General features: G+C 44.6%; 1 protein-coding gene across 1 annotated transcript; it reads right to left on the reverse strand.

The window, feature by feature from the left end:
* Window positions 1–269: 269 nt before the first annotated feature.
* On the reverse strand, window positions 270–26,570 carry LOC121270785 (ferroptosis suppressor protein 1-like). The gene is made up of 8 exons (XM_041176226.1): window positions 26,396–26,570; window positions 20,760–20,875; window positions 20,499–20,618; window positions 18,730–18,822; window positions 14,002–14,110; window positions 12,784–12,936; window positions 3,585–3,785; window positions 270–424 (listed from the first exon to the last, which is right to left on the reverse strand). The coding sequence occupies exons 1-8, from the start codon at window positions 26,568–26,570 to the stop codon at window positions 270–272; spliced, it is 1,122 nt and encodes a 373-aa protein (XP_041032160.1).
* Window positions 26,571–27,345: the final 775 nt, after the last annotated feature.

The raw sequence follows: 27,345 nt of genomic DNA on the forward strand, positions 1-27,345 counted from the left end.
CTGCTTCCCAAACTGTACAGTTTTACTATTTAACTATAAAAAATATAAATTAAAGTCAGGACAAATCTATGGCTTTAAAATAAGCACAGAATTATGCCCACATGCTCTGGCCCAATTATCCCTGACTTTTATTATAAAACACAAACTTTAAAAGTATATATAGAAATTAAAAGGATTCAAAAAGGGATATAGACATTAGGCACTGGGTCATTGAATGAGACACTATTGAAAGGGAGAATATAATTATATACTGTGGGAATTAAACTTCATCAGTGTGGCATCCGTTGACCCATCTTTTTCCAGCTTGTCTTAACCAGTAGGTCCTTGCTTTTGACGTAAGTCACGATTAACCTCCCAACGTTGCAGCCACACATCTGGCCAACGCCATCATTCCGGCCCATTGTCACTAACATATAAGGAGCACCTAAGATAAATGATAAAAATTATCATTGGTCACTGAAATAAGGGAATAAATTATTTACGTTGTCCAATTTTTAAAAATAATTTATATTCATTATGAACACTTTGGTAAGGTTAGAAAGACTTAAGCAAAAAAACTAAACAGATGACGGATGAAATGCAGAATGTTTCCTGTGTCAAGTGACATTCAAATTTTGGGTGAAGAGAAGTCATTTTGATTCAAGGCCTTTTGAAATTTTGTGCTCAACAATATTTGACAGATGTTGGTACTATTTGTGGTGATCTTTCTACAGTTGAAACACAGTCAATTTTCAGCATTGTCAAATCATTTGCACAGGAAGATGCAAGATAAAGAACATTTAGAAGGAAGAGGTTGGTATATCTTCTTCAAGCAGGTAAAGGAAATCCTCTCCCACGATTCCTTTATTGCCAATCACAAAAGTACCCCCTCCTGCCCCAGTGTGGCATCATCATTTCATTTCCCACTGATTTGTATGAACAACCCATTTTTATTCTGAGGATGATACACTTATTTCTGAACATTTTTACGTGCTTTGGCTTTATGTCATTTTGACATTTTGTACAAACAAAAGAGACAGAAGGTGTTTGACGTGACAAAGCTCCTACGAAGTCTTTCAATCCCCAGACAATGTAGGTTCACCTTGCCTTGAGCACCCTCATGAAGGTTTCTTCAGGTTGGGAAGTCTGCTTTCGGCCTCTTTAGTTCAGTAAGGGAGGCCTGAATTTTCCAGCCCTGCTGCGACTGCAGTGGGGCTGGGGAGCCATTGAAACCTCTGCTCACACCGGTGTGACCGGAAGATCCAGCCGGCGTGAGGGGCTGGAAAATTCCGGCCATAACCAGTAATCGGTATCAGTGAATTATGATTCTTGAATAACACTAGAGTTAAACAATTCAAGATCACTGATCAGCTCCAAAGAAGAGTCATACGGACTCGAAATGTTAACTCTGTCTTTCTCTCCACAGATGCTGTCAGACCTGCTGAGTTTTTCTAGCAATTTTTGTTTTTGTTTCAGATTTCCAGCATCCACAGTATTTTGCTTTTATCAATATCACTGAGGATCTTTTCAGTTGTCAGATGGAGACTTTCATCCAATATAATGGAGGTGGATTCAAACCCACATGCCAGATTTTAATGGATAGACTCACTATCCACAGGGCCAAAATCCTTCTTTATATTCTCTCTATGTACTGAAAAGAAAGAACATCCTTAATTGCAATCCATATGATTTATTGTTCGAACATGTTGGGCAAGATTTTCTGTGTGGGCTTTAGGAAACTGATGTCAGGGTTCATGAAATGGGGTTCAGAACCCAGGAGTGTGAGAGCAACAGTCACCCAGCTGTGATTTTCCCCAAATTGACCAATTAATGGCCAGAGAGCAGGCTTCACCATCCAACTAATGACGGTCAGTGGTCTCTCGAATCTAGAGCACCAATAGAAGGACCTCCAGGACCGAAAAAGCAGTCAGCTGTCTTTTCAGGTAAGTAAGGGAGTGGGTGCCATAAGATGGAGGTGCCCCCTTTTTAAAATGTGAAATAAAAAAATGCTCTCAGCAGCCAGGCTACCGTGGTGTAGGGGGAAGCTCTCTGCTGGGTAGACTGCAGCTGAAATCAGGTAGATGAGAAGGGCCTCAAAGCCTGGCCTGGAGCATGGGTTCCCTGGTCTGGTGCAGGCGGCCACCTACTGGCAGCTGGTCTGTTCCTTCATGTCACCAGGGGTCCTGGTGGCTGTCTGGAAAATTCCAGTCAGTTTCTGATAATTGGCCTTGATAGGCCTTTATAGGGCCTTCATTGGCTACCCACCACTTGTGGTCTGGTTGCCTTGCTGCCCCCCACCATCCCATCTGTGGGAAAATAGCCCAGGGGTGGGATGGTGCAGGCAAACTGACGTTGAAGTTTTATGTCTGCCCACCTCTGTGTTTGCCCCCATCCATGCCTAAAAATCCTGCCCATTGTATACAATTATGAGACTTGGAATTGTGCAGTTTACCTACTTTCAGCCTGCTGTAGATCACAAAGCATGGGCCTAAAACTATGAACTATGAACTGAGGACAATTAAAAAAATGTTTTGCTGTAGCGTGTCCATGATGACCACAGTACTCATTCCTTGCAGAGCTGATGATAACTGTACGACTGGGCTGGTGTCTTGTTTCTCGAATAAAACCTTTCTGTTTAACATTCTCACATCCAGTTCAGCCCTCCCCTCCCAATGATGGGAAATGACTCTCTCTACTTTGGCAACCCTCGGATACTGTGTCCAATTGGCTACCGTTCCTATGTAAGCTTGGACATGGAAGATTGGCTGTCAATGTGACTCTACTAAGGGACCAGAGAGGACTCTAAGCCTATTCTCACTTTCCAGCAAGAGATTGCGAAGTAGTGATCAGGAGGAAGAATGTTCTTTCCTAATCTAGGCCATGTTTATGGCTTTTGAAAAAAAAAACAATTAAATAAATCCAGCACAGAAGAGGAATTCAGACTGGAGCTTTCCAGTCATTATGGTTTGATTCCACACTGGGCAGTTCACTTTCCATCACCACATGAGTATCGTCTCCATTCCTCCCTCAGCTCTACTGCTGTTGAAACCATCATCTAGGCCTTTGTTACCTCTGGACTTGAGTTCATAATTCCAGCCTCTCATTTCCAGTCTCCATTAACTTAACTCTGTTCCCCATATCCTAACTCACACCAAGTTCCATTCATCCATTACCCTTGTGTTCACTGACCTACATTGGTTCCCGGTGTGGTGATGTTTGGATTGGTCCTTCATAGTCTTGACTCTCCCTACCTCTGTAATCTCCTCTAGTCCTACAATCCTCTGATATCTCAGGGCTGCTCCTGTCCTGGTCTCTTGAGCATACCTGGCTTTAATCACCCCACCATGGATGACCGTGCCTTCAGCTGCCTGGACTCTAAGCTCTGGAACTTCCTCCCTAAGCCTCTCCTCCTTTAAGATGCTCTTTAAAACCTTCACCGGTCCTAATGTCTCCTTATGTGGCTCCGTGGCAAATATTGTCTGTTTACCCTTTTGTGAAATGCTTTGGGTGTTTTACTACATTAAAGGCGCTATATAAATACAAAATGTTGATATTGAACCATCAAGCGTGCACCGTCCTAAGCTTTGTGTTTGCAGCATGTTTACCTGGTTTGTACAGTTCCATAGGTTCGTCCCTAAGGCTGTGGACGATATTTTTCACACATGCAATTGCTTGGAATTCAGCAGTGTAGGCAGATTTATGCTCGTTCACATTTGCACAGTCCCCTATTGCAAAAACAATCTTCATTCCCTTCACATTCAGATGTTCATTGACTATTATTGCATCATGTTCATTGAGTTTATCTTCTGTTAAAACAAAAAGAAAACAAAAAGAATCGCACAACCAACTCCATTCACAGGGCCTATAGACCCTGATGGTTATGACAACATTTCACCTGTAAACATGCTGGTTGGGGAGGGGTGTGGGGAGAGTGGGGGTGGTGGGGGGTTGTGGGGGGGGGCGGGGGAGTGACTCTCTTGGGTCTGCAACCAAGTGTGCTGCATCAGCTGTAAACATCCAAAAATGGGCCAAGGTCCTTTACACGTAAAAATAACAAAAAAAATGTGCGGCTGTGGAATGCCGCAATAAAATATTGAAGCACAAGCAGAAGCAGTTTCAGGACTGTAACTTTTCAAAAATTCCTTTGTGGAATGTGACCATAGAATGTGGCAAGCCCAGCATTTGCTGCCCAACCCTAACTGCCCTTGAGAAAGTGGTGGTGAGCTACCTTCTTGACCGATTGTCGTTTATGTGGTGTAGGTACAGCCAGTGTTATTAGGGAGGGAGATCCAGAATTTTGACCCACGACAGTGAAGGAATGGTGATATAATCCCGTGTCAGGAAAGGGTGTGATTTGGAGAGGAACTTGCAGGTGCTGGTGATCCCATGCGCCTGCTGTCTTTATTCTCAGGGCCGGTGCAACTACTATGCAAACTAAAAAGTTGCATAGGGCAGCAAAATTTGTGGTGTGGCAAAAAACTGAACTGAAACTACACAGAGCTTTAAAATGATATGAGAAACTTTCTATGAGTGCCCAAAGTTTCCACAGATGAATCCAAAACTCTGGAATTTTCTGAAGTACCTCTTTCTTGTCCCCACCCATTCCCTGCATGCTCATTAACTTTTTTTTGCAAAAATATACTTTATTCATAAATCTTCAAAAACATTTCGAACCATTTCAAAATCACCATTACAAAAATACAATCAGTTTCAACTTTTACAACATGAATCACAAGGTGCATCAATCCAATCAATGAATATCACAATTATTTGCAGACATTCATTTTGAGCTGTACATCCAAGGGGCTCTAAACAGTTCCCAGCCCCTCGGTGCACTATGGCAGAAAGGTCTTAGACAGCGACCTTTCCCCATTGCGCCTTTGTGGCGGCTGCCCCAAGCTTAACTGTGTCCCTCAGCACATAGTCCTGGACCTTGGAATGTGCCAGAATGCAACACTCGGTCAGGGACAACTCTTTGCGCTGGAAGACCAACAAGTTTCGGGCAGACCAAAGAGCGTCTTTCACCGAGCTGATCATCCTCCAGCTGCAGTTGATGTTTGTCTTGGTGTGTGTCCCTGGGAACAGCCCGTAGAGCACAGAGCCCTGTGTCACAGAACTGCTCGGGATGAACCTCGACAGAAACCACTGCATCTCTCTCCAGACCTTCTTTGCAAAGGCACATTCTACAAGGAGGTGAACAACGGTCTCTTCCCCACCACAGCCACCTCGAGGGCAATGTGCAGAGGGAGTGAGACTCCTGGCATGTGGGAAGGATCTTACAGGGAGGGCCTTCCTCATCACCAGCCAAGCTACGTCTTGGTGCTTGTTGGAAAGTTCTGGCGATGAGGCATTCTGCCAAATGACTTTGTCAGTCTGCTCAGGGAACCATCCCACAGAATCCACCCTCTCCTTTTCCCTCAGGGCCTCTAAGACGTTACGTGCCGACCACTGCCTGATGGACTTGTGGTCAAAGGTGTTTCTCTGCATAAATTTTCCCACGAGGGACAGGTGGTACGGCACGGTCCAACTACTTGGAGCATTCCGCTGCAGCGTGGCCAGACCCATCCTTCATAACACTGGGGACAGGTAGAACCTCAGCATGTAGTGACACTTGGTGTTTGCATACTGAGGATCTACGCACCACTTGATGCAGCCGCACACAAAGGTGGCCATCAGTATGAGGGGGATGTTGGGCACGTTTTCTCTCCCTTTATCTAGAGGCTTGTACAACGCGTCCCTGCGGACACGATCCATTTTCGACCTCCAGATAAAGCGGAAGATGGCTTGGGTGATCGCCACCACACAGGAGTGAGGAATGGGCCAGATCTGCGCAACGTACAGCAACAGCGAGAGTGCCTCACACCTGATGACCAGGTTCTTACCCGCAATGGAGAGGGAGCGTCGCTCCCACATGCCCAGTTTCCTTTTCACCATAGGCACTCGCTCCTTCCAGTTTCTAACGCATGCTCCAGTCCCTCCGAACCATATCCCCAGCACCTTCAGGCTGTCAGCCCTGACAGTGAAGGGGACAAAGGATCGGTCAGCCCAGTTCCCAAAGAACATAGCCTCGCTCTTCCCACAATTTACCTTGGCTCCCGAGGCCAGTTCAAACTGGTCGCAGATGTGGATTAGTCTGTGCACTGACAGGGGATCTGAGCAGAAGATGGCGACATCGTCCATGTACAGGGAGGCTTTGACCTGAGTGCCTCCACTGTCTGGGATCGTCACTCCTCTTATGCCCGGATCCTTCCTGATGGACTCAGCAAAGGGCTCTATGCAACACACAAACAGGACAGGGGAGAGAGGGCAGCCCTGCCTGATTCCAGATTTAATTAGAAAGCTTTCTGATTCCCACCCATTGATAGAGACTGTGCTACTGATGTTAGTGTAGAGCAGTTGGATCCAATTGCGAATTCCGTCCCCAAACCCCATTTTGGAGAGCACATCACCATGTAGGTGTGCGATATTCTGTCAAAGGCCTTTTCCTGATCCAGGCTGATGAGGCAGGTGTCCACACCCCTGTCCTGTACATAGGCAATTGTATCCCTGAGCAGCACGAGGCTGTCAGAGATCTTCCTGCCCGGCACAGTGCAGGTCTGGTCAGGGTGGATCACCAATTCCAGAGCGGATTTGACCCGATTGTCGATGACCTTGGACAGAATCTTAAAGTCCACATTCAACAGTGAAATGGGTCGCCAATTTCTAATTTCCTCCCTTTCCCCCTTGTGCTTGTAGATGAGGGTGATAATGCCTTTCCTCATGGATTCTGACATACTGCCGGCCAGGAGCATACTCTTGTACACTTCTAGCAGGTCTGGGCCGATCCAGTCCCACAGAGCTGAATACAACTCCGCCGGCAAGCCGTCGCTTCCGGGAGTTGTACTCTTCTCGAAGGACTCAAGGACCTCAGTCAGTTCGTCAGGAGTTAGCGCTTTGTCCAGACTCTCCCGTGTACTGTCGTCTAAGACCTCCGTGATAGAGGACAGGAAGGACAGGGAGGCCATGCTGTCTGTGGGCTTCACGTCATAAAATCCGGCATAAAAGGATTTGCTGATCCTCAAAATGTCGGACTGTGATGACTTTACTAAGTCATCTTCTTCCTTCAGGCTGCTGATCACAGAGCTCTCTCTATGTACCTTTTGGAAGAAGAAACATGAGCACGTCTCATCCTGCTCCACGGAGCGGACTCTGGAACGGAAGATGATCTTGGAGGCCTCCGAGGCAAAGAGCGAGGCTTGCTGGCTCTTCACCTCTTGGAGTTCCTCCTTGACATCGACCCCCATCGACTGCAGCCGGAGCAGATTCTGCACGTTTTTCTGGAGTCGGGACATTTCCCTCTGTTCCTTTCTAGCTTTCTGGGTGCCTTTGAGGAAGAAAAACCTCTTGATGTTTCCCTTGCTCGCTTTCCACCAGTGTGTCAGTGACTCAAAGTGGGGTTTCATGGTTCTCCAACCTTTGTAATCCCTCTTGAGCTCCTCAATGTTCTTTAGGGGTCAGCACTTGCACGTTTAGCTTCCATGCCCCCCTGCCAACCCTCTGGTCCTTCTCTAAGTGACAGTCAGCCAGTAGGAGGCAGTGGTCAGAGAAGAACACCGGCTTGACGTTGGTGGATCTGACTGCGAATGCACGGGACACAAACAGGAAATCTATCCTGGAACAGACGGACCCGTCAGGCCGCGACCAGGTGTATCTACGCTGCGCTCCGTCTGCAGGGTTGCTGAAGACGTCGTGCAGCTTGGCATCCTTTACTGTTTCCATCAGGGATCTGGACATAGTGTCCAATCTGCTGTCGGCCCTGCCGGATCGTCCAGCCACATCGATGATGCAGTTGAAGTCACCGCCCAGAATGACCGGCCTGGAGGTCGCCAGCAGCAGTGGGAGCTGCTGAAAAACCTCCAGCCGCTCAGCCCCTTGTGACAGGGTGTACACGTTAATTATCCGGAGTGGAGCATTCATGTACATTACATCTGCTACGAGGAGGCGTCCGCCCACCACCTCCTTAACCTGGGAGACAGTGAAGTTGCCTCCCCGCAGCAGAATCCCCAGGCCGGAGGAACGAGAGTCGTTTTCTCCCGACCAGATCGATGGCCCATGGGACCCACCATCGTGACCATTGCCTGTAGGAACTGAGGTGCGGTATCGCACACTCCTGCAGAAACAACAGGTCAGCTTTGACCTTGGCAAGGTAATCCAAGGTCTCAACACATCGTGTAGTTGATTTAATGCTACGCACATTTATGGATACAATCTTTAAACCCATTTTAAAGCATTTAGTCTCTTACCAAACCTGTTGTCTCTGAGAGTTCCAGACCTTTGGTCTGCTCCTTCATGCCCGTGGTGTGCTCAAATTGCTTCACTTTGGATGGGCTGAGGAAAGTGTCCTGAACCTCCCCATTGGAGATGTTCTGCTCGGGTGGCATCTGGGGGTCCGTGCAGAGAGCGGGGTTTGAAATGTCCTCTGTTGGAGAAGCTTCTCCAATCCTCTCCCCCTCTGGGGTATTGCTGCTCCTGGCTTCCCGGAGCTGGGGTGTGCTGAGCGCCTCACTGCTCCCAGATTCCTGGGGCTGTGGAACACTGGCCTTTTCGGGTTGTGGGCAAAGTTGGGGTGCGTTGGTCTCCTCATTGTCTCCAATGTTCTGGAGCTCGGGTGTCTCATTCTCCAACTCCCTAGCGTTTTGCCACTTCTTCTGTTGGCGACGCCCTGGCCCTTCTTCTTCTGAAGAGCTGTTGCTCTTGTTATCCGTGTCGAATGGGAGACGCCTCTTGCCTCTTGTCTGGGAAGTGGCTTGGTTTCTTCTTAGCCCCTTCTTCCTTTTGGCTCTCTTCACCAGCTGCCAATCCCCCTGCTGCTTTCCCACTGCTGTCTCCCCCTCCTCCGTTGATTCGCTCTCTTGAGGAGTGGGAGATTCAGGGGGCAGTGTTGTTGATTGGCCGTCTGTTGCCCCAATCTTTTCCTCCACCTTATCTTTCTCTGTGTCTTCCTTTCTCCCATTGTTCTCCCTGGGGGCCTTGGTAGTTGGAGTGACACGAGACATTTCTTCTGCTTCCCCTCGTTGGCTTTGGCTGTCTGTGCATAAGAATGGCAACGTTTGGGGCAGGTCTTGTAGAGGTGACTTGCCTCGCCACACAGGTTGCAGCACTTAGCCTGTTTACTGTCTTTTGTCTGGTGCCCTTCCTGTTTTCAGTTCTTGCAGAGGACGGCGCTGCAGTTGGCTGCCACATGACCAGACTCACCGCATCAGCGACAAAGTTTGGGTTGCCCAGCATAGACAAGGTAGCCACGGCTTCTCCTGATAGCGAATCTGGAAGGAGGGTGGAAGATGGCTCCTTTACCGTCGGTCTTGAGCATTACCTTAACCTGACGTTTACATGTCCAGATCCCCAAATCATCTCTAACCGCAGTGCAGCTCCCAACCTTATTGAAGTACCTGGTAAGGAAGGTGAGCATGTCAGCGACAGGGACGAAGGGGTTGTAAAGATGCACTGTCGCAACCTGTTCTCGTTGCAATGGCAGAGCAAAGAGCGGCTCTGCCGTCAGGATCTTAATTTCTGGCAGGTCTTTCTTCTCCTCAAACACCTTCAGGAGTTTGACGCAAGCTGCCACTTGCTTGAAAGTCACATCAAAAAATCCAGCGCTGGGGAAGTCCTGTAGGCAGTAGATCTCCGCAGCCTCGAAACCATACAGCTTGAATAGGATCCTTTTGGTGAAGAAGGTCCGATCCATTACTGTTCCTTCCTCGCTGCCCTTCACCATGACTCGGATGGTGTTAGGTACCCCATAGTAAGGAGTTTGACTGGTTATAGCCATTGCTTATTGATCTTTCCCTGGCATGCTCATTAACCCTCCAATGGCAATAACCCCTTTCCCTCCATGCTCACTGGTCCACCAATACCAGCTCCTTCTTTCCTTGCTCTGCACCTACCCCAAGGATTCGCTGACCATCCAATCACAGCCTCCCATTTCCCTCCACATGCTTGCTGACCATCCAGTCATAGCTTTCCCTTTCCTTGCCCCCTTCCACACATGCTCACTGATCTTCCAATCACAGTTTCTTGCCCCTTGTGCTGAGAGATCCACATTTTCAACCAATCAGAAAGCTCCTGGGTGATCTTGTGGTGATGTGAGTGTTGAAATCTCACAAGAGGTGCTGGGGTGCATGAAATCTAGTGAACGGCACCAAAGGAACATGGTATTGTAGAACAGTGGGAGGCTGAGACCAGAGCGAGGCAAGGCTGTTACTAACAGCCACCCGTGAGTTTGACAATTATTAACTGTTGTGTCAGACTGGGACTGACAGGGAACAAGTGTTAGCCCCATTTTACTGTATTCATTTTATAAAGTTAATGTGGGGGGAGGGGGTGTGCAAGGCTGAATGTTTGCCTAGGGCACCTAATATGCACAGGCCCTGCTTGTTCTTCCAGGTGGTAGAGGTTTGGCTCTATGATGGTTGTAGTCACGTTTTTGTTCAACTCCCCTGTCTTTTCCCCTCCCCCAGTCACCCATGTCCTTTCTTCCATCAATGTTGACCCCTTGGCATCACCTTCCACCTCCCAACCGTCACCTACCAACCGAACCATGATGTCCAGGTGAACATGCACATCCCCTACCTTCCTGAGAATCCCTTCCCCATCCACATTGACCTCCCCGACCTCCTCCTCCCCACCCCCAGAGTCTGTGTCTGCTGAGTCCCCATCAATCACCTTCACCATCCCTTACACTGCTACCAATGCACCCTCACCTTCCGGCTCCCTCTGCCCCTTCTCATACTCATCAATCCCTCCTTCCATGCCCACCCTCAGTTGGCTTCCCACAAAACAGTTATTGACTCTGCAGAACCTTTGCTTGCACATTCACCTGACATACATCCCCCCAACTCCCTCCTCAACCCTTACTCCCTCCTCCCTCTGAATACCTTCTCCCCCCAGACTCCTCCCCCCTCTGAACTCCTTCCTCTACCTGAGTTCTTTCCTCCCCGTGGACTCTTTCCCCCCTCCGAACTCTTTCCCTTACACTTTCCTTCCCCTTTACACCTACCTCCCCACTTGCCGCATTCTTCCATTACACCCTCCTCCTCCCATACTCCTTCCTCCCCCCTCCCAACCTCACCCCCTCAGACACCTTCATCCTCCAACCTCACCCATCTGACACCTTAAACCCTCCTCTCTCAACCTCACCTCTACAACTCCCTTGTTCCCCTCCACAACCTCATCTCCCCCAGTACACTTTCCTTCCCAAGTCAAACCTAGATCTTCCTCTCCCACTCCCCTCCCTCACCCCAGTACACCTTCCTCTCCCACTCACAGCTGCACCTTCCTCTTCCCCCCCTTGCCAATCATCTGTAACAGCCCATGGCCAAGACTGTGATATTCCAAAGCATACCCGAGACATCAAAGGAGACCTCCCACCTTGCGTGAGCTCCTCCGCAGTGGAGCCACGTCCTTGAGAATCCACCCAGCATGTGATGTATGTGTTCCTCCAGGGTCTGGTAGCTGTAGGGCTCCAGCATCTTCTGCTCCTCAGATGTTCACGATCTGAGCAAGGCCCTAATGGTAAGTCCTGACTTCTGCACGTCTCACTTGTCCAGACGTGTTCTGGACCAGCGTGTTTTCCCTCCGGTGTAACGGTAAGTCTGAAGTTGGGGGATGATTCTGCTCAGGCCTTACTTTGCATCCCAATAGTGGGATGCAAAGCGGATTCACGCCGGCCTCTAGCCGGATTGGCCATGGTGGATACCATCGTATGACCCCACTGTGCTTTCACACCAGCATAAAACAGATTTTTGGCCTTCTTGCTATATTGCCCACTCCCCCTTGCCCCCCATGATGCCTGATGACAACGGGGCTGGAAAATTCCGGCCAATGTATCCAATATCTCTACAGCCATCTCTTAAAATCCTAGGATTGAGGCCTTCAGGTCAGTTTTAAGTGCCATTGATTATTCCAGTAATTTTTCTTCATTAATGTTAATGATTTTAAGCTCCTCACTCTCATTAGACTCTTGATTTCACACAATTTCCAGTACATTCTCTATGTCTTGTACCGCTAATTCCAAAATATTTGTTTCACTTCTTTCCATAACCCCACCATGATTTCTTCTGTTCTACCACCAAGGTGCCCATATTTATTTTCACTGATCTCACTAAGATATCCGAAGGAAAAAGTCACATTCTTTGTCTGTGGACGGAATTTTACGGCCCCTCCTGCTGGTGGGATTTTCCAGTTCCGCTGAAGTCAGTGGACATTTGAACGGCTTGCCATGTTTTCTGGCCCTGTCCCCGCCCCAACAGGGCTGAGAAATTCTACCCAGTGTGCGCATGCAGTCCAATAATATTTTGTGCCTCTTCAACTTCGCTTGATAATTAATTGTGGGAATTTGAAAAGCATCAAAGTTGCTGATAGATTGAGAAAAAAAAGATGGGCTGGATATGTGATAGTTCGATATTTGCATGACATATGTAAAACTCATGGGAATCTTGTAAGGTAAATTTAAAGGCAAAATAAAATTACACAGATGCAATTCTGCTGATATTAAGTAGAGAAACCACTAATGTTTGACGAAGTTACCTTTTTATAGTTCAGAGCTGCAGAGATTTTGATGGATCAATTCCTCTCATGTGGTTATGGCATAAGTGCAAGTCCCATGCAGCTAAGACTCTTTATTTTAACAGTAATATTCAGCCAATGCTTTGCAAATGAAAATGGACTGTGCATCACATGAAATAAAGAACAGAGATTCAGCACAGCCCATGCCACAGAAAAATTGAAAACTTTTACAAACTATGATATATCATAAGTCAAACTTACTGAGGGCATTGGCATACGCAGAGGAATTAATCTTTATTCCAGTACAACAAATGACCATATCTGTTGTAATCTCTTGTCCCTTGTTTGTCAGTACTTTCATGTCTTTCTGTGCCTTATTCACAGTTAGTTCTTCCAGGTTATTGACTTTCTGTCCTTTTGAAAAAGAACAAAACACAAAATATGCCATCAGATTATCAGACAAATCTTGCTTCTCACAACCAATCGTCATTTCCCAAACCAACACAAGATGAGGGTTATTGTTGGGATATGTGGTAGTTCTGTGTCAAGGAGTGTAGTCTTCATGAAGACTACACTTCATCAGTTGAGTGTTCCTGCAAGAACAGGGTGCAGACTGTTATTTCCCTGTAAGGAGGGAAAGAAAGTGAGGTAGAATCAGCCTTGGTTTGTCGTCACATATATACAGTTGGCCAACTTTAAGAATACCACTGGTAGAGACATGGAAACTGTCATTCATCATTCTTCTTGGACAAGCGAAATATATGGTGCAGTCCAAACCAACTGGATCAAAACTAGCTTTAGAATAATATAGTGACTAACTGCATTTGAGGGGATTGTGTATAGAAGGAGATTTTTTTTTCATGGTTCAGTATCCTGCCCTACCCCAAAACAATTTTACAAAGAGGAGAATAGCTATTGAACACAGAGCCCTCTGAATTACAGGGCAAAATAAATTGAACAAGATTTATTTCTTTAACATTTTTGCCATTTCTTTAACCATCAGTAGATCATTAAACCCCACATTCCCTTCTTTTCCTAAAGTGTGCTTTTCTGCTTCTTAGATACACCAAATTATTTTCATTCATAAATTACACATCAAAAGACCGAAATAAATTAAGAGCATTTCTCTAGGGAATCTAACAAATTATAGTGTGTTAAACTTCAGGATTTAGTTTCCTCTAACGTTGAAGGAAATTAACCTTTTATTTAAATAAATGTCTCAGTTTGAGAAGGGGAATGGTACAGATGAAATATAGGAAAAAAATACTATTGAAAGAGAGGGAAAAACAAATTCCACAGCAAAAATATTTTTTTCGCAAAACATTTTCTACAACTATAGTGGACCAAATAAAATAGTACACCTCAGATTATAACAAAACAGTTACATTTCAATACTGCCATCACACAACCCAATTTAACAATTTCCCAAATTAGCAGCCTCATTCCTACAGTAAGTATTGCTAACTAATGTGACGTTACCTAATAGAAGGTGAGCACCTTTATTGATAAGAATTTCCTTTACTCCACGTCTTACACTAGGTAAAACCTCAGAGTCACCTAGAATATAAGTTGAATGAATCAAGGTTACCTGAAAAACAACAAAAAGAGGATTATGTGAGTTCTGTAAACATTAACCAGTTTAATTGTCTCTGTGGTGCGGCTAGCCTATTGGTTAATGGATTTATATTAAGTTCCTGCCTGTTATTTGAATTAAGGTTAATGACTGCTATAATCATGCAGACAGGAATTCAACACAAAAGCATTAATCACTGCACTAAAACTGAAGCATAAGGAAAATTACACCCTGAAGTTTAACACATCAGAAACTCAAACAATGCTCAGAATTTTCTCCTGTTCTTTTGTATGTATATTATGAATTGAACTAAGTTGCATATCTAAGTAAATAGAGTAGCACACGTCAGGGAGGAGAGGAATTCTGTGCCTGAAAGATCTATTGATGGTTAATGGAATAGTTATACGTTTTTAAAGGAAAACATCCTATCCCTTTTTCTAATGCCAATTTCCATACCTTCTTCCTCTGAAGACCATTTCAGCAGATGAAGAGATATGTATGAGTTCACAAGTATCAAATGTTCTCTGTATCTCAGTCACTGGACCTTACTTATGTGATGAATTTTGACAGTGAGGATTGGCAGGGTATTCAACCACTGGCAGATATCACTGCTTTTCCCTTAATATTGCACCAGAACCACACAGTGTCATAAATGACCTCTCCATCCCACCAGGAATGCACCATACTTGGGGGTATTGAAGCTGAAAAGAATATGATAGCTTCAGTTTGTAGTTCAGAGAGGGAATTGATTAAAACTAAAATGCATGAATGGAACATGACTTAGCAAAAACATGGATGAAAAATATTGCAACTGAACAAATGTCCAGAAATGTGTCTATTGATACCTTGGGCTCGGTTTAGTCTCACTGTCATGGCACTGGCAAAGAAATTGTCGGGGATCTGGTGCAGGAAGTATACGGCCACTTGAATCCAATCATGTGGCAGCAAGCTCATGAATATGTGTGAGGTGGGTTTGTTGCTGGATCACATGGTGGGGGGGTTGCGGTTGGTGGTGGCTGTGATGTCAGGGGGCATGTGTCACCTGATTCCCTCACAGGAGAAGGCACCACAGTTAAAGAGCAGGAGGCCCTGTTTGACAACTGAAATTCTGCATGTAGTCTTTCTGAGGGAGGATTGCAGTTGAACTGACCGGCATTGTCAAATGTGTGAAGATCGCAACAGAAATCTTTTGAGGGCCAAGATAGAAAAAAAATCTTTATCTTCATAAAACTTCAGCTGGCATCATCAATAGAATCACTAGTGTTCAGAGATGTCATAATCCACCCAGTGCATCGCTCCACAGCTCAGCAAGAGCTCACTGCACAATCTCCTCCTCACTATTTGGAGACACAAAGCCATCCTATTTCCAGTTGATGGCCACAAAAGGCCATCATAAATGACCAAGGCGGCCTGGACAGAGGTTGCCGAGGAGGTAAGCGGCTGTGGGTTCCATCCCAGGGGCTGGGTTCAGTGTTGAGAATGGATAAATGACCTCCTCTGCACTGCAAGGGTGAGTTTGAGTTTCATACTGTCCAGAAGTGGATGAAAGGTGGGTGGGAAAAGTGACATCACTGAATGGTTAAAGGCTAGGATGGGTGTTGAGGTGTAAAATGTTCCCTCTTACCAGCTTCCATTGTTACAAAGGCTGTATGTGTGTGCCTCACTGGAAACTGCGCCTTCCTCTGTACCTCAGCCTGATTTCCTGAGAGTATGAGGATTGGAAAGGCAGCTGGATCAGCTGACACCTCATGGGATCATGGAGCAATCTGGCAGTAAGGGATTCTCCTCGGCATCACTGGAAACTTCACCTTTCCTCCCCTTATGCTTGTAGGACAAAAGGATCCAGAATGCCGGGGAGAAATCCAAGGCAGGAGGTGCAGTAGTGGAGATTTGTCTGCTGACAGAGGCAGAGCTGGAAGCCATGGAGCTGACAGGGGAGCAGGGCTCTCAGTCCATATCTGATGCTGAGTTTCGATTGGTGGCATGAGAGTGAGGAGGAGTTGCACTTACCCATCAGAAGGGAATTTTATTTTTTTGTCAAATTAAACTCTGCAGGGCAGAGATTTATAAAATTTACCATTACCATGTCTTAAAGCTTGGACCAAAATAAGCCAGTTTTTCTTAAATGGAGATGGAGTGACACCTTCACACAAAAAGACAAGCCTTTTGAAATGGGGGTTCTTGTTTCAGGAAGAATTCCATGTTACATGGAGCTACTTTTAGAAAGACAGGTTCCCATCCAAGTTCCCCCTTTAATGGTTATCTAGAAGAGCTTGTCCCAGAACCATTGTAAACCCTACCAACTCAGGCAACCGCAATTGTGATAAAACATCAGTTACGCTTCTCTACATCTAAGCTTTGATTTCACAAGTGTAAGATTTCACTGGTATTTTAGGTAGTCCTCATTCTGATGAAGCATATAGGATGCTCAGTCAAATATTAACCATGTGTATTGTTTTATGAAAGCTCTGAGGTGAAATGATGGCTCACCCCAGAACATAAACTCGAACCTGGACATTTAGTAATAAACTCTTTAATTTAAGTTGAGGCCAAAACATTGCATGTTTTCAAGAAGGAGTTGGATATAGCTGTTGGGGAGAAAGGGATCAAAGGATATGGGGAGAAAGTGGGAGCAGGCTATTGAGTTGAATGATCAGCCGTGATCAAAATGAATGGTGGACCAGGCTCGAAGGGCCGAATGGCCTACTCCTGCTCCTATTTTCAATGTTTCTATGTTAATGAGTTTGTGCACCAGCAAATGATGGAGGTGTGAGCCTTGGTGATGGGACCAAGGTAGGTGAGAACAGGTCTTCACCCCATGTTTCAATGCCTGCAAGAGATTACAAGGAAATGTACAAGGAAAGCAGAGCTGGTCACCCGCAGCAGCAGGTGTCTTCTCAAAAAGCAGCCTGCAATCACTTGGCATACTGAAGCTTTTTATGATTGTATACTTGGTGTCATAATGTGGAACATATGGCACAAGAAAGTCAAAGAACATTCACGCTGACTACATCTGTGCTGAAGCTGTCAAGAGGCAAAAATAGTTTCAGAGTTGGCAGCTCTGTGCTAAGCAATGCTGCTGTTCTTGTCAGGCTTACAGAGCTAATGGTCTATATTCCATAAAATCCACTCATGGTGCCATAAGTTGACAACATGGGAAAGCAGCAGTGGCCTAATACTAAATGTCCATTGTTGCTTACTTTAATGGCAGAATGAAACAATTAAAACTTACAGTTGGAAATGGATTGGAAACCAAAAATCATTTTATCAAACTCGATGTTGATGGCAATGAACCAAATGATTAAAACTAAGATATTTTAACTGCTGGAGGCAAGTAGCGAATAAGAGTGAGTTTAAAAGCTTTGCATTGATGTGAAAATTATGGATTCAATGCAGCATGAATCCATTGTCAGGGCTCTACACAACTAATATCTGGACATCTATTCGGGTGTTTGGAACATGGATGACTCAACAGAGGCACATATCACATTCCGAACTCCTGGAAGCATTGTCTCACAGTCACTGCCACAAAGAAGGAAGTCAAAGAATTAGGCTAGTTCAGCATGAGTAGTTTATAATTTTTATGTTAGTAGTACGAATTTAACCCTACCAGATTGATGGAGATTGAGTAGTGGGCAGTTAAAAATAGTGACTTACCTGTTGATGTCTTACCTGGATCCCTCCATCTTCCATTTTAACCTGTTTCTGAGTAGGGAGCAAACACACTGACCTGAAACCAACGGGTCCTTTTTGAAGCATATCGATTGAGGTCTGATGACATAATCTGGGCCCCAACTGCAAATTTAACTCTGTCTTGTGTATGGAAGTCATGTGGCTTTCAGGCCAAGTGTAAAGAGTCAGAAGAGGATTCTGGACCAAAGGAGACTATTTAAGATCTGTTCTCTTTTATATTTCTTTGTCAGGCTTGGAGGAACAGGAGTGCTTCTCTAGACCTCACAAGAAAAGTTTAGCACTGTCCTGCCCTGAACTCACACTCTCTCTCCCGTGAAACTCTCCCAAAACTCCTTGCTCTTAACTTTCCTTTGGTGTTGGCTCTTGCCTCCTGCTGCCAAGCATCCACTCCCACCTGGTACCGAGGTGCCACTTCAGGTGGATAGCTGACTAGTGGCTTACAGAAGACACCCAAGAATTAACATCAGTTAGCTTTGGTGCTTGCCCATACCACTGCCCGCCTGAATCCTACTTCCTATTAAACTTCTTCCTGTTGTTCCTGTTGTGCTATATGATAATATCATAATTTTCCTATTAATATTGAGCATGCTAATTTAGATGGGACTGAACAAATAAGCTCCTCTTCTTAGGTATGTGAAATGCATGGAATAAAAAGTGAACATGGCTTATCCGACCGGAAGTCTGTCATCATTAAAGCCTGGATTAAGGTTTTAATCTATAATAAGGCTTTCTCACTCGCTCTGCACTGAAACCAACAGGGAAGAGGTGAAAAATAGACCTATGTTTCTAAAATGTCACTATGTTAATCAAATGCTGATGATAGCACCTTCTAAACTAAGGCATGCAAATGTATCAGCTCACTTACAGGAGGAAACGTCAGCCACTGATATAAGGTAATGAATCATTAAACAGAAGGTCTATCTGAAACTTTTATACAGTACCTCTTTGTCAGGGTAGTCTGTCCTGATTTCTGCAGTTAACTCAACGCCTGCAAGTCCACCTCCAACTACAACAATAGTTTCAGCTTTCTGAATCTGGATAGAACAGGAAAAGAAAGAACTTGCATTTATACATCACCTTTCAAGGTTTCAGAACCTCCCAAATTTGCTTTGCAGTTAATGAAATACTTTTGTGTAGCCACTGTTTTAATGCAAGAAACACAATTTGTGCACAGCAAGATCCCACAAATGCAATGCAAAAATGACCAGATATTGCTTATCTTTCAAAGTGATATTGGGTGAGGTATAAATATTGGTCATGACACTGGGGTGCACTCCTCCACCGCCCCTCCCCACCACACTGCTCTTCCTTGAATAGTGCCATGGGAGATTTTGCATCCCGCCGGAAGGGTCTTGCTTTAATGAGATGTTACGAGATCCCATCCAAAAGACAGCAGTTCTGACAGTGCAGCAGTACTGCACTGGATTGTGGTCTCTCGGTCTGGAGTGGGGCTTGAATCACAACCATCTGACTCAGAGGCGGGAACACTAGCAACTGAATCAGGACTGATGCTACAAAGTGCAATATACCAGGAGAAATACTGGGGCCAATCTTTGCTTCCTGTGTGAAATGTCCATGCCACCTACCCCAAGCTGGCATTGAGAAGCCTGAACTATTTTTGGTTCAGGCTTCATTTAAACCCTACTGGGGATGTACAGACCTAGTGGCAGTGGAGGCAATCCCAAGGTGGGTATGACGTGGGCTGTCAATGGGCCAAACCTTTACGTCATAAAAATTATTCAGAATTTGACAAAACTAAGTGCCCTTGTTGTCCCAACAAAAATAACAATTTAAAATTATTTTTTCCGTTTTTTGAGTGGTCTTCAGCAGCCCCTTCAAGGATCACTGTTTGGCCAGTTCAAAGCCTGGTACAAATGCATGGAGGTCAGGTAAAAAGAAAGACTTGCATTTATCTAGCGCTCTTCATGACCACAGGCCCATTTCAAAGAGCTTTCCAGCTAACAAAACACTTTTTGAAGTGAAGTCAGTGTTGTAGTGTAGGAGTCATGGTGGTTAATTTACGATCAGCAAACTCCCACAAACACAATAAGATAACAACCAGATAATCAGTTTTTTGTGAAGTTGATTGAGGGATGCATATTTGCCAGGACACCGGGTTTAACTCCCCCACTCTCCTTCAAAATAGTGCCATGGGATCTTTGACATTCACCCAAGCAGACAGCTGTCAATGTCTCATTGGAAAGACAGGACCTCTAACAGTGTGGTACTGTACTCTCTACCCATTTGTATCTCAAGGTTGCATTCACAGTCCTGCAGCCAGAGTAGGACTCTGACTCACATATTGAAGTATATCCCATGGGAAACAAGCAGGCAGCCTGTTGATCCATTTAAAGGCCGGCCTGAAAATTGCACCTGTTGGGCATCAATGGGGCAATTGAATTATTCTTCAATTACCAAATGAGAAACAGGTCACTGGCAATTGAAAATTGCTCTGAGGGGGATCCATGAAGATGCTGGATGTCCATTGATGATCATACAGAAGATTCTCTCAATAACTGAAACACAGTCCATGATCAGATTCATTGTATAAGATTTCCAGGAGGACTGAGCGGAATGGACTTTTCATGTTCCACCCTTTCTTATGAAGTAACAGCAAAACAAATAACAATAGGTAGAGTCAACTGCATACCCAGGTCAAATAATCTAGCTGGTCTACATAATTTTTCCCTGCAATCTTCTTCAACATTACCTCTTGTACTAAATCTTCATACATCTGGATGGCAGTGTCCCTACTAACTGGCTCAATTAATTTTCCAGGAAATGGGCCTGTGCTACCAGTTGCCAGAATAAGATGAGAGTAACGTATGACCTTTAAAACAAAATAAAGATGGCACATTAATTGAAATGGAAAAGTGTGATATTTAGCTTAAAAGCCAGTAGAATATTTGATACATTGCCTTATTAATTATTGTAAGGTCACAAATCTCATTCTTATTTTTAATGTGCTTACCTCCCCATTCTCCATAATGACATTCTGTTCTTCTAAATCAATATCAGTGACTTTGCCTTGTTTGAAGTTGCTTTTGAATGTTGCATCATATGCTATTAACGTTTTCGCTGCAAATCCTAATTTTAAAAAAAATGCTATAAAAAATAAGTTATTTAAGAATAAAACAAAGTCCTTCAAACCATCAAAGTCACAACTTAAAAGAAATCAAGCGCAATTAAACAGAAAACAACTCGCATTTATATATAGCGCCTTTAAAGTAGTTAAACATCATCACACTGCTTTATGTCATCATAGGAATAAATTAGGAAGGGTCTAAATCAAGGGAAAAATCCACAGTTAAGTGTCTGACAACATTGATACCTGTGACATTTCAACCTGACCTTAAAACTGTTACGGATAGGAGGGGGTTAATTTAAGCAGACCTGATTTCTCCTCTCGTCACCCGGCCATAAACAGAAAGGTGTTTTGATTTTGATTTCCCCGCTTTATAAGCGCTGGCATATTTTCCCAACCCTCAGTTTTGGTGTGATCCAATTTCTAATAACGACTCCGTTGCAAAGTTGAAATAGGGTAAACTGAGAGGGATGGTTTATTTGCACGCATTCAAACATGAAAGAAAGGGCGCAATGTTGCTTCTCTTTTCATTCATACAATAAAAGAAAGGGGAATAGAGAAAGACAGAGGTTTATAGGGTAAAGATCACAGAGAAAATAGGACTTATTGTTTCATGTGAGTCCAGAGTCCAGAACCAAAGTCCAATGGTGTACTCTTTCACAGAGTCGGCAGGTTGAAAACCAATGCTAGATAATTCACTTTTCAGGTAAAGATGACTTCTGCAATGGTACAGGCACTTAAAGATGAATTAGTCCTGTAGGCACTGGTACAGGAGTTCAGAAGTTCCTATAGAAACTGTGTCAGTGGGGCCAGGGAGTTAAACCTCGACAGAGTTCTGGACAGAGAACTCAGCAAGCTCTTGAGTTGCTGCTTGCTAGATAGGCAGTCTGAGCTTTGCAGCTCCACAAGACAATATTACAGGTTCCACCAGCTTGGCTGGGGGGGAGAGGTGGGGTGGGGGGGGGGCTGTCATGTGATACCTTCTCTTCATTTTGGCTTGGACAAAGGATTCCTCAGTCTGAATTCTTGAGATTGGTAATGTTTCAATCACTGAAAGATTTCAAAAGAGGGTTCAGGGTCCTTTCTCCTTTGGCCAGGCCTAGCTTCAGAAATATAAATGGCCTTTGTACAAATCCCTTGGAATTGGTCTCTGCAGTCACCAGGTCATTAGCTTCCCTTCAAAGTTAAGGGGGTGGCAGCTGTTCTGAATGCCAGAAAGTTCCTTTTGTTTGACTCACAGCCAGCCATGGCTTCAGTCATTTTAAAGCCTTTGTCCAGTTTTTAAAAATTTTATAAATTAGTCATGATAATATTTATATATTTTATAAAACTATAGAGTGAAGTCTTAGCCCCCCTGACAAAACATTATCAATAAAACTCCAGGATGTTAAAATGAAATTAAAATTGACATCATTAAGGAGCAATTGCATCTAATGATGAAAACTCCAATGCTGAGAAGCTTAGTGTTTCCATGGGATCTGATTACCTTAGCCCAAAACTTTCCCACTGTTTCAGTGGACTCCCAGTCTAAGACCAACAGAAAATTGGTTGAAAGACCCAGAAGCTGGCTGGGACACTGGGACTGCCTTCTCCCATCATTTCTGGCATGGTACTGTGGGAGTGGAGTCATCATACAGTCCTCAGGTGGGACCCAGTGTATGACTGGTGCAGGTTATACTAGAAACACTAGCCTAATTCCAGAAGAAGTGGTCAACCACTTTAGGATGTGGAGCAGGTTTGAGGCTTGGATTTCTTACTTAAAAGTTAGGGAGCAAATAAGATGTGGGGGAGTTGCATCCAGATTACATGAGGAAGGTGACCCATCAGAACCCTCATCCCAGAGCTGCTAATTACCATCAGTGTTTCTAGGGCCTTTGCAGGGGGAACCACAGATGGGGTCCCAAAATGCTGAAGGCAAGCTTGTGTGGTCCTACCATCTAAGTCCGTGAACTGCGGCCTAGGGTGACCAGCTTTTCAAAAGCCAAAACTTGGGCACATTGAAAAGCTTTGGGAAGGCAGGGCTCCCTCATAATTGACATGTTGGGTGACCAATGGCAGGATTCTGGTGGAGGGCAGTTGAAGATAGAAGGTCATGTGATGATAATGACATCTCCCAGAATATGTCCAGCCAGAATTGACAACCTTGTTAAGACTGCCAATCATTGAAGATGGCAGTTATGAAGCACTGTCCTTCTCCACCATTGATTCCGTTGCTGCCAGCTGAGATTACATAGTTGACAGGAGACTGAGCAAATCAACTGCTGTTAACCTCCAAATCACTGTAGAGGGTATAGTGTTCCAGCAGTTACTTGCAATCCACATACAAGGTACTTTCCAGACTGAGCCTTTCACGGTCAATTGTCATTAAAAAGTCTGGTTTAAAGTTTGAAGGAGGGAAGCGTGAGTTGGCGGGGGTGGGGGGGGGTCGGGTTTCGGGTGGAACAGAGACTGGATGAGTGACCAAACAGTGCAGAATTACAGTCCTGGCTGCTTGCAAATTTTCATTTATTAAATGGGATCATTTTAAAAGGGGGTTCAAAGTTCAGATGCTAAGGGTGTTGCTGAGTAGCATTGGTGTTTTATACAAATTAGAATTAATAGACCATAATTATGAGAAGTATGATTCACTGTTATGACCGGAGCCACGTTTAAAATAGAATGGGCTGTAGACCCCATCTCTACTTTGTCAACTGGAGATTTGATTGCAGTTGGGGGAGTTTGTGGGTGGGGGGTTGTGGTTGGGGGGAGTGGGGAGGGTGGAGGTTTGGGGGGGAACACCTCTGTCAATCTCCTGTTGTCGCTGATTGCCCAGATGGAATTTGAGGGGTGGATTGAAGGAGACGGGGCCTCAGCGGATCTGAAAACCCGGACAGCTGAGCAATCTGGAGAAAATAGTCGGGACACTGGGATGCTTAGAGAAGCCCGACTATCCCAGCCAAACCAGGGCGTCTGACCACCTTAGTCGGTATTCAGGTTCCACAACAGGCCTAGCAGCTGGGATTAAGCCTTCATGAATTTTCCAGTTTATTTCTAAATTAAAAGCCTTCAACCTCATTTTAAGGTGATTGATTAACATAGTATTGGTTGCTTGTTGGAAGTTAATTTAAGATGTACACTCCTCTAGCTATGAAAATTACTTCTAATTTCAGGTCTTATTGAAGGCATGATAATTTCACAATTATATTCTAAGTCCAATGTTCTGTTTATATCTGTATTGTCTATCCCTTCATAAGATTTTAATGACCAGATTAAAACTACTTTTGATTGTTATTTCTTGACTAAAAACAAAGTTGTTCTGCATGGCTAATCATTTATTTTTAATTCATTCATGGGATGTGAGCATTGCTGACTAGGCCAGCATTTGTTGCCCATTCCTAATTGCCCTTGAGAAGGTGGTGGTGAGCTGACTTCTTGAATTGCTGCAGTCCACGTGGTGTAGGTACACCCACAGTGCTCTTAGGGAGGGAGTTCCAGAACTTTGACCCAGCAACAGTGAAGGAGCTGTGATGTACTTCCAAGTCAGGATGGTGAGTGGCTTGGAGGGGAACTTCCAGTTGGTGGTGTTCCCATGTATCTGCTGCCCTTGCCCTTCTAGATGGTAGTGGTTGTGCGTTTGGAAGGTGCTGTCTAAAGAGCTTTGGTGAGATCCTGCAGTGCATCTTGTAGAGAGTATACACTGCTGCCACTGTGCGTTGGTGATAGAGGGAGTGAATGTTGAAGGTGGTGGATGGGGTGGCAATCAAGCAGGCTAATTCAGCCTGAATGGTGTCAAGCTTCTTGAGTGTTGGAACTGCACTCTGCCTCTGACCTTCTCTTGTAGCCAGTTCTGGTCTATGGTAACCCCCAGGATGTTGATAGTGGGTGATTCAGCAATGGTAATGCCATTGAACGTTGAGGGGCAATGGTTAAATTCTCTCTTGTTGGAGGTAGTCATTGCTTTGCACCTGTGCGGCACGAATGTTACTTGCCACTTGTCAGCCCAAGCCTGGATATTGTCCAAGGTCTTGCTGCATTTGGACATGGACTGCTTCACTATCTAAGGAGTCTCGAATGGTGTCAAACAGTGTTTCCTCCAAGTGGTGCTCAACATGGAGGAGCATTGATCCTTCAGCTGAGGGGGCATGGTGCGTGATAATCAGCAGTAAGCTTCTTTGCCCATCTTTGAGGCTTCATGGGGTCCACAGCTGAAATTGAGAACTCCCAGGGCAGCTCTTTCCCAATTGTATACCACTGTGCTGCCACATCTGCTGGGTCGGTCCTGCCAGTAGAACAGGGCATATCCAGAGATGGTGGTGATGGTGTCTGGGACATTATCTGTAAGGTATGATTCCATGAGTATGACTGTGCCAGGCTATTGCTTGACTAGTCTGTGAGACAGATCTCCGAATTTTGGCACAAGGCCCCAGGTATTATGTAGGAGGACTTTGCAGGGTTGTTGTCATTTCCGGTGCCTAGGTCAATGCCAGGTGGTCATCCAGTTTCATTCCTTAAATGGCCTTTGAGGTGGATGTGAGCATTTGATTAGCTTGGTTGTTAACCAACACGCTGACTGAATACTTTCAATCAGTGGGTGATAAGCACACCTAAACTTAGTTTCCTTTCCTACATTTGTCAGTGTTTCCACCCATTGTGTACGTGCATTCTGTACCTGGTGGAACATTTATAACCACATTAAATTTCATGTCTCATGCTTTATTGTTTCTGTGTAGTTTGTGCACATCCATTTGAATGCTGCCAATTTCCACTAGACCAATCACCTACTCACTTAGCTTATACAATATGATTACACAAGTATTGACCACCTTCCAGTTATTTATGAATAGTATAATGCACAAGGAAGCTGGAACATGAGCCTTAATTTTCATCTGAGGCCTTGCAGGCAGAATTTGATCAAACAACTTTGCAAATGCAAGTTAATTACATCTACCTTTATAATTACAAGGACACAGTTTATTAATGAACTCTTAAAAACAATTATGAGGCATAAATTATTGATTCTAATATCATGCTGATGGGACCTTATGGTCTCAATGCTCTTTAGAACATTAATGGAACAGTGAAATACTCTTGAATGTATTACACAGTATCAACATCAGACCAAAATTCCGCAATTCATAGATCACACATGTTTCCAAACCAGAATAATTTCCATCCTATAGTTCTCAGCAGTAGGCTATACTTTATGGAGCTCTTAAATATTCACGAGAAGCTTGGTTACCAACTCATTTTTTTTCCATGGATAGGGCAAGGAACAGAAACATACAAGCAAAGTGTCAAAATGTGCAGTCAATGAAACACTGAAAGCTGTGCATGTAGCTTCAAAGCCTGAAATAGCTGACGCTTTACAAAAGAAACACTCAACTCTTGGCAATAATGAGCTCAAAGGCTCGCACTTCTCTTAGTTCTAGTGCAGATTTGTATTTACTTAGCTCTGATATAGACCTTAATTTGCTGAAACCCACAGCAGACAATAGCCACAATAAATGTCAAGATTTAGGAATCATTATTTTCCTCTGATTTACCTTTCTGTACCGATGCTCTAAGTGCCCCCATGTTGTGATGGAAGGCATGCTTTATGTCGATCAGCGTGTAAGGGATGCTGTAGTATGATAACTGCTTAGCTGCAGCAATCCCTCCGAAACCACCACCGACAATGACAACATGGTCAGCATCCCTGAGGGTTAGTTTTGCTCCCATGATGTCTGTTGAAAGGAGAAAAATATTTTAAAAAAGTATTAAAAAAAAGACTTGCATTTAGCTACCACTTTTCATGACCTCATGATACCACAAAGCACTTTATAATGAATGAAGTATATTTGAAGTGTAAATCTCTGTTGTCATGTAGGAAATGGGATGGCCAAGTTGTGCATAGCAAGATGTAGAAAACAGCAATGTGACAATGACCAGATAATCTGTTTTTTAGCGATGCTGGTTGAGGGATAAATATTGGCCAGGACACCAGGATAACTTCTTTGCTTATCTTTGAGTGTCATGAGACCTTTCACACCCACCTGTGAGGTCAGATGAAACCTTGGTTTGACATTTCATCAAAAAGATGGTACCTCCCTCAGTACTGCATTGGAGTGTCAGCCTTGATTATGCGCTCAAGACTCTGGAATGGGACTTCAATCCATTCAGAGGTGAGAGTGCTATTCACTAAGCCATGCGGTGGCTGTTTACAAGCATCTGAGATTCATATCAAATTATGGCAATACAGGATAGAAAAGTACCTATTCTATAGAGATAAAAACAAAAAACTGCGGATGCTGGAAATCCAAAACAAAAACAAAATTACCCGGAAAAACTCAGCAGGTCTGGCAGCATCGGTGGAGAAGAAAAGAGTTGATGTTTCGAGTCCTCATGACCCTTCCACAGCAGAAGGTAAGACTAACAACACTAACCTGTGGAAAGGTCATGAGGACTTGAAACGTCAACTCTTTTCTTCTCCGCCGATGCTGCCAGACCTGCTGAG

This window comes from Carcharodon carcharias, chromosome 28 (assembly GCF_017639515.1).
Source record: "Carcharodon carcharias isolate sCarCar2 chromosome 28, sCarCar2.pri, whole genome shotgun sequence".
In the NCBI taxonomy this organism is placed as follows: Eukaryota; Metazoa; Chordata; class Chondrichthyes; order Lamniformes; family Lamnidae; genus Carcharodon; species Carcharodon carcharias.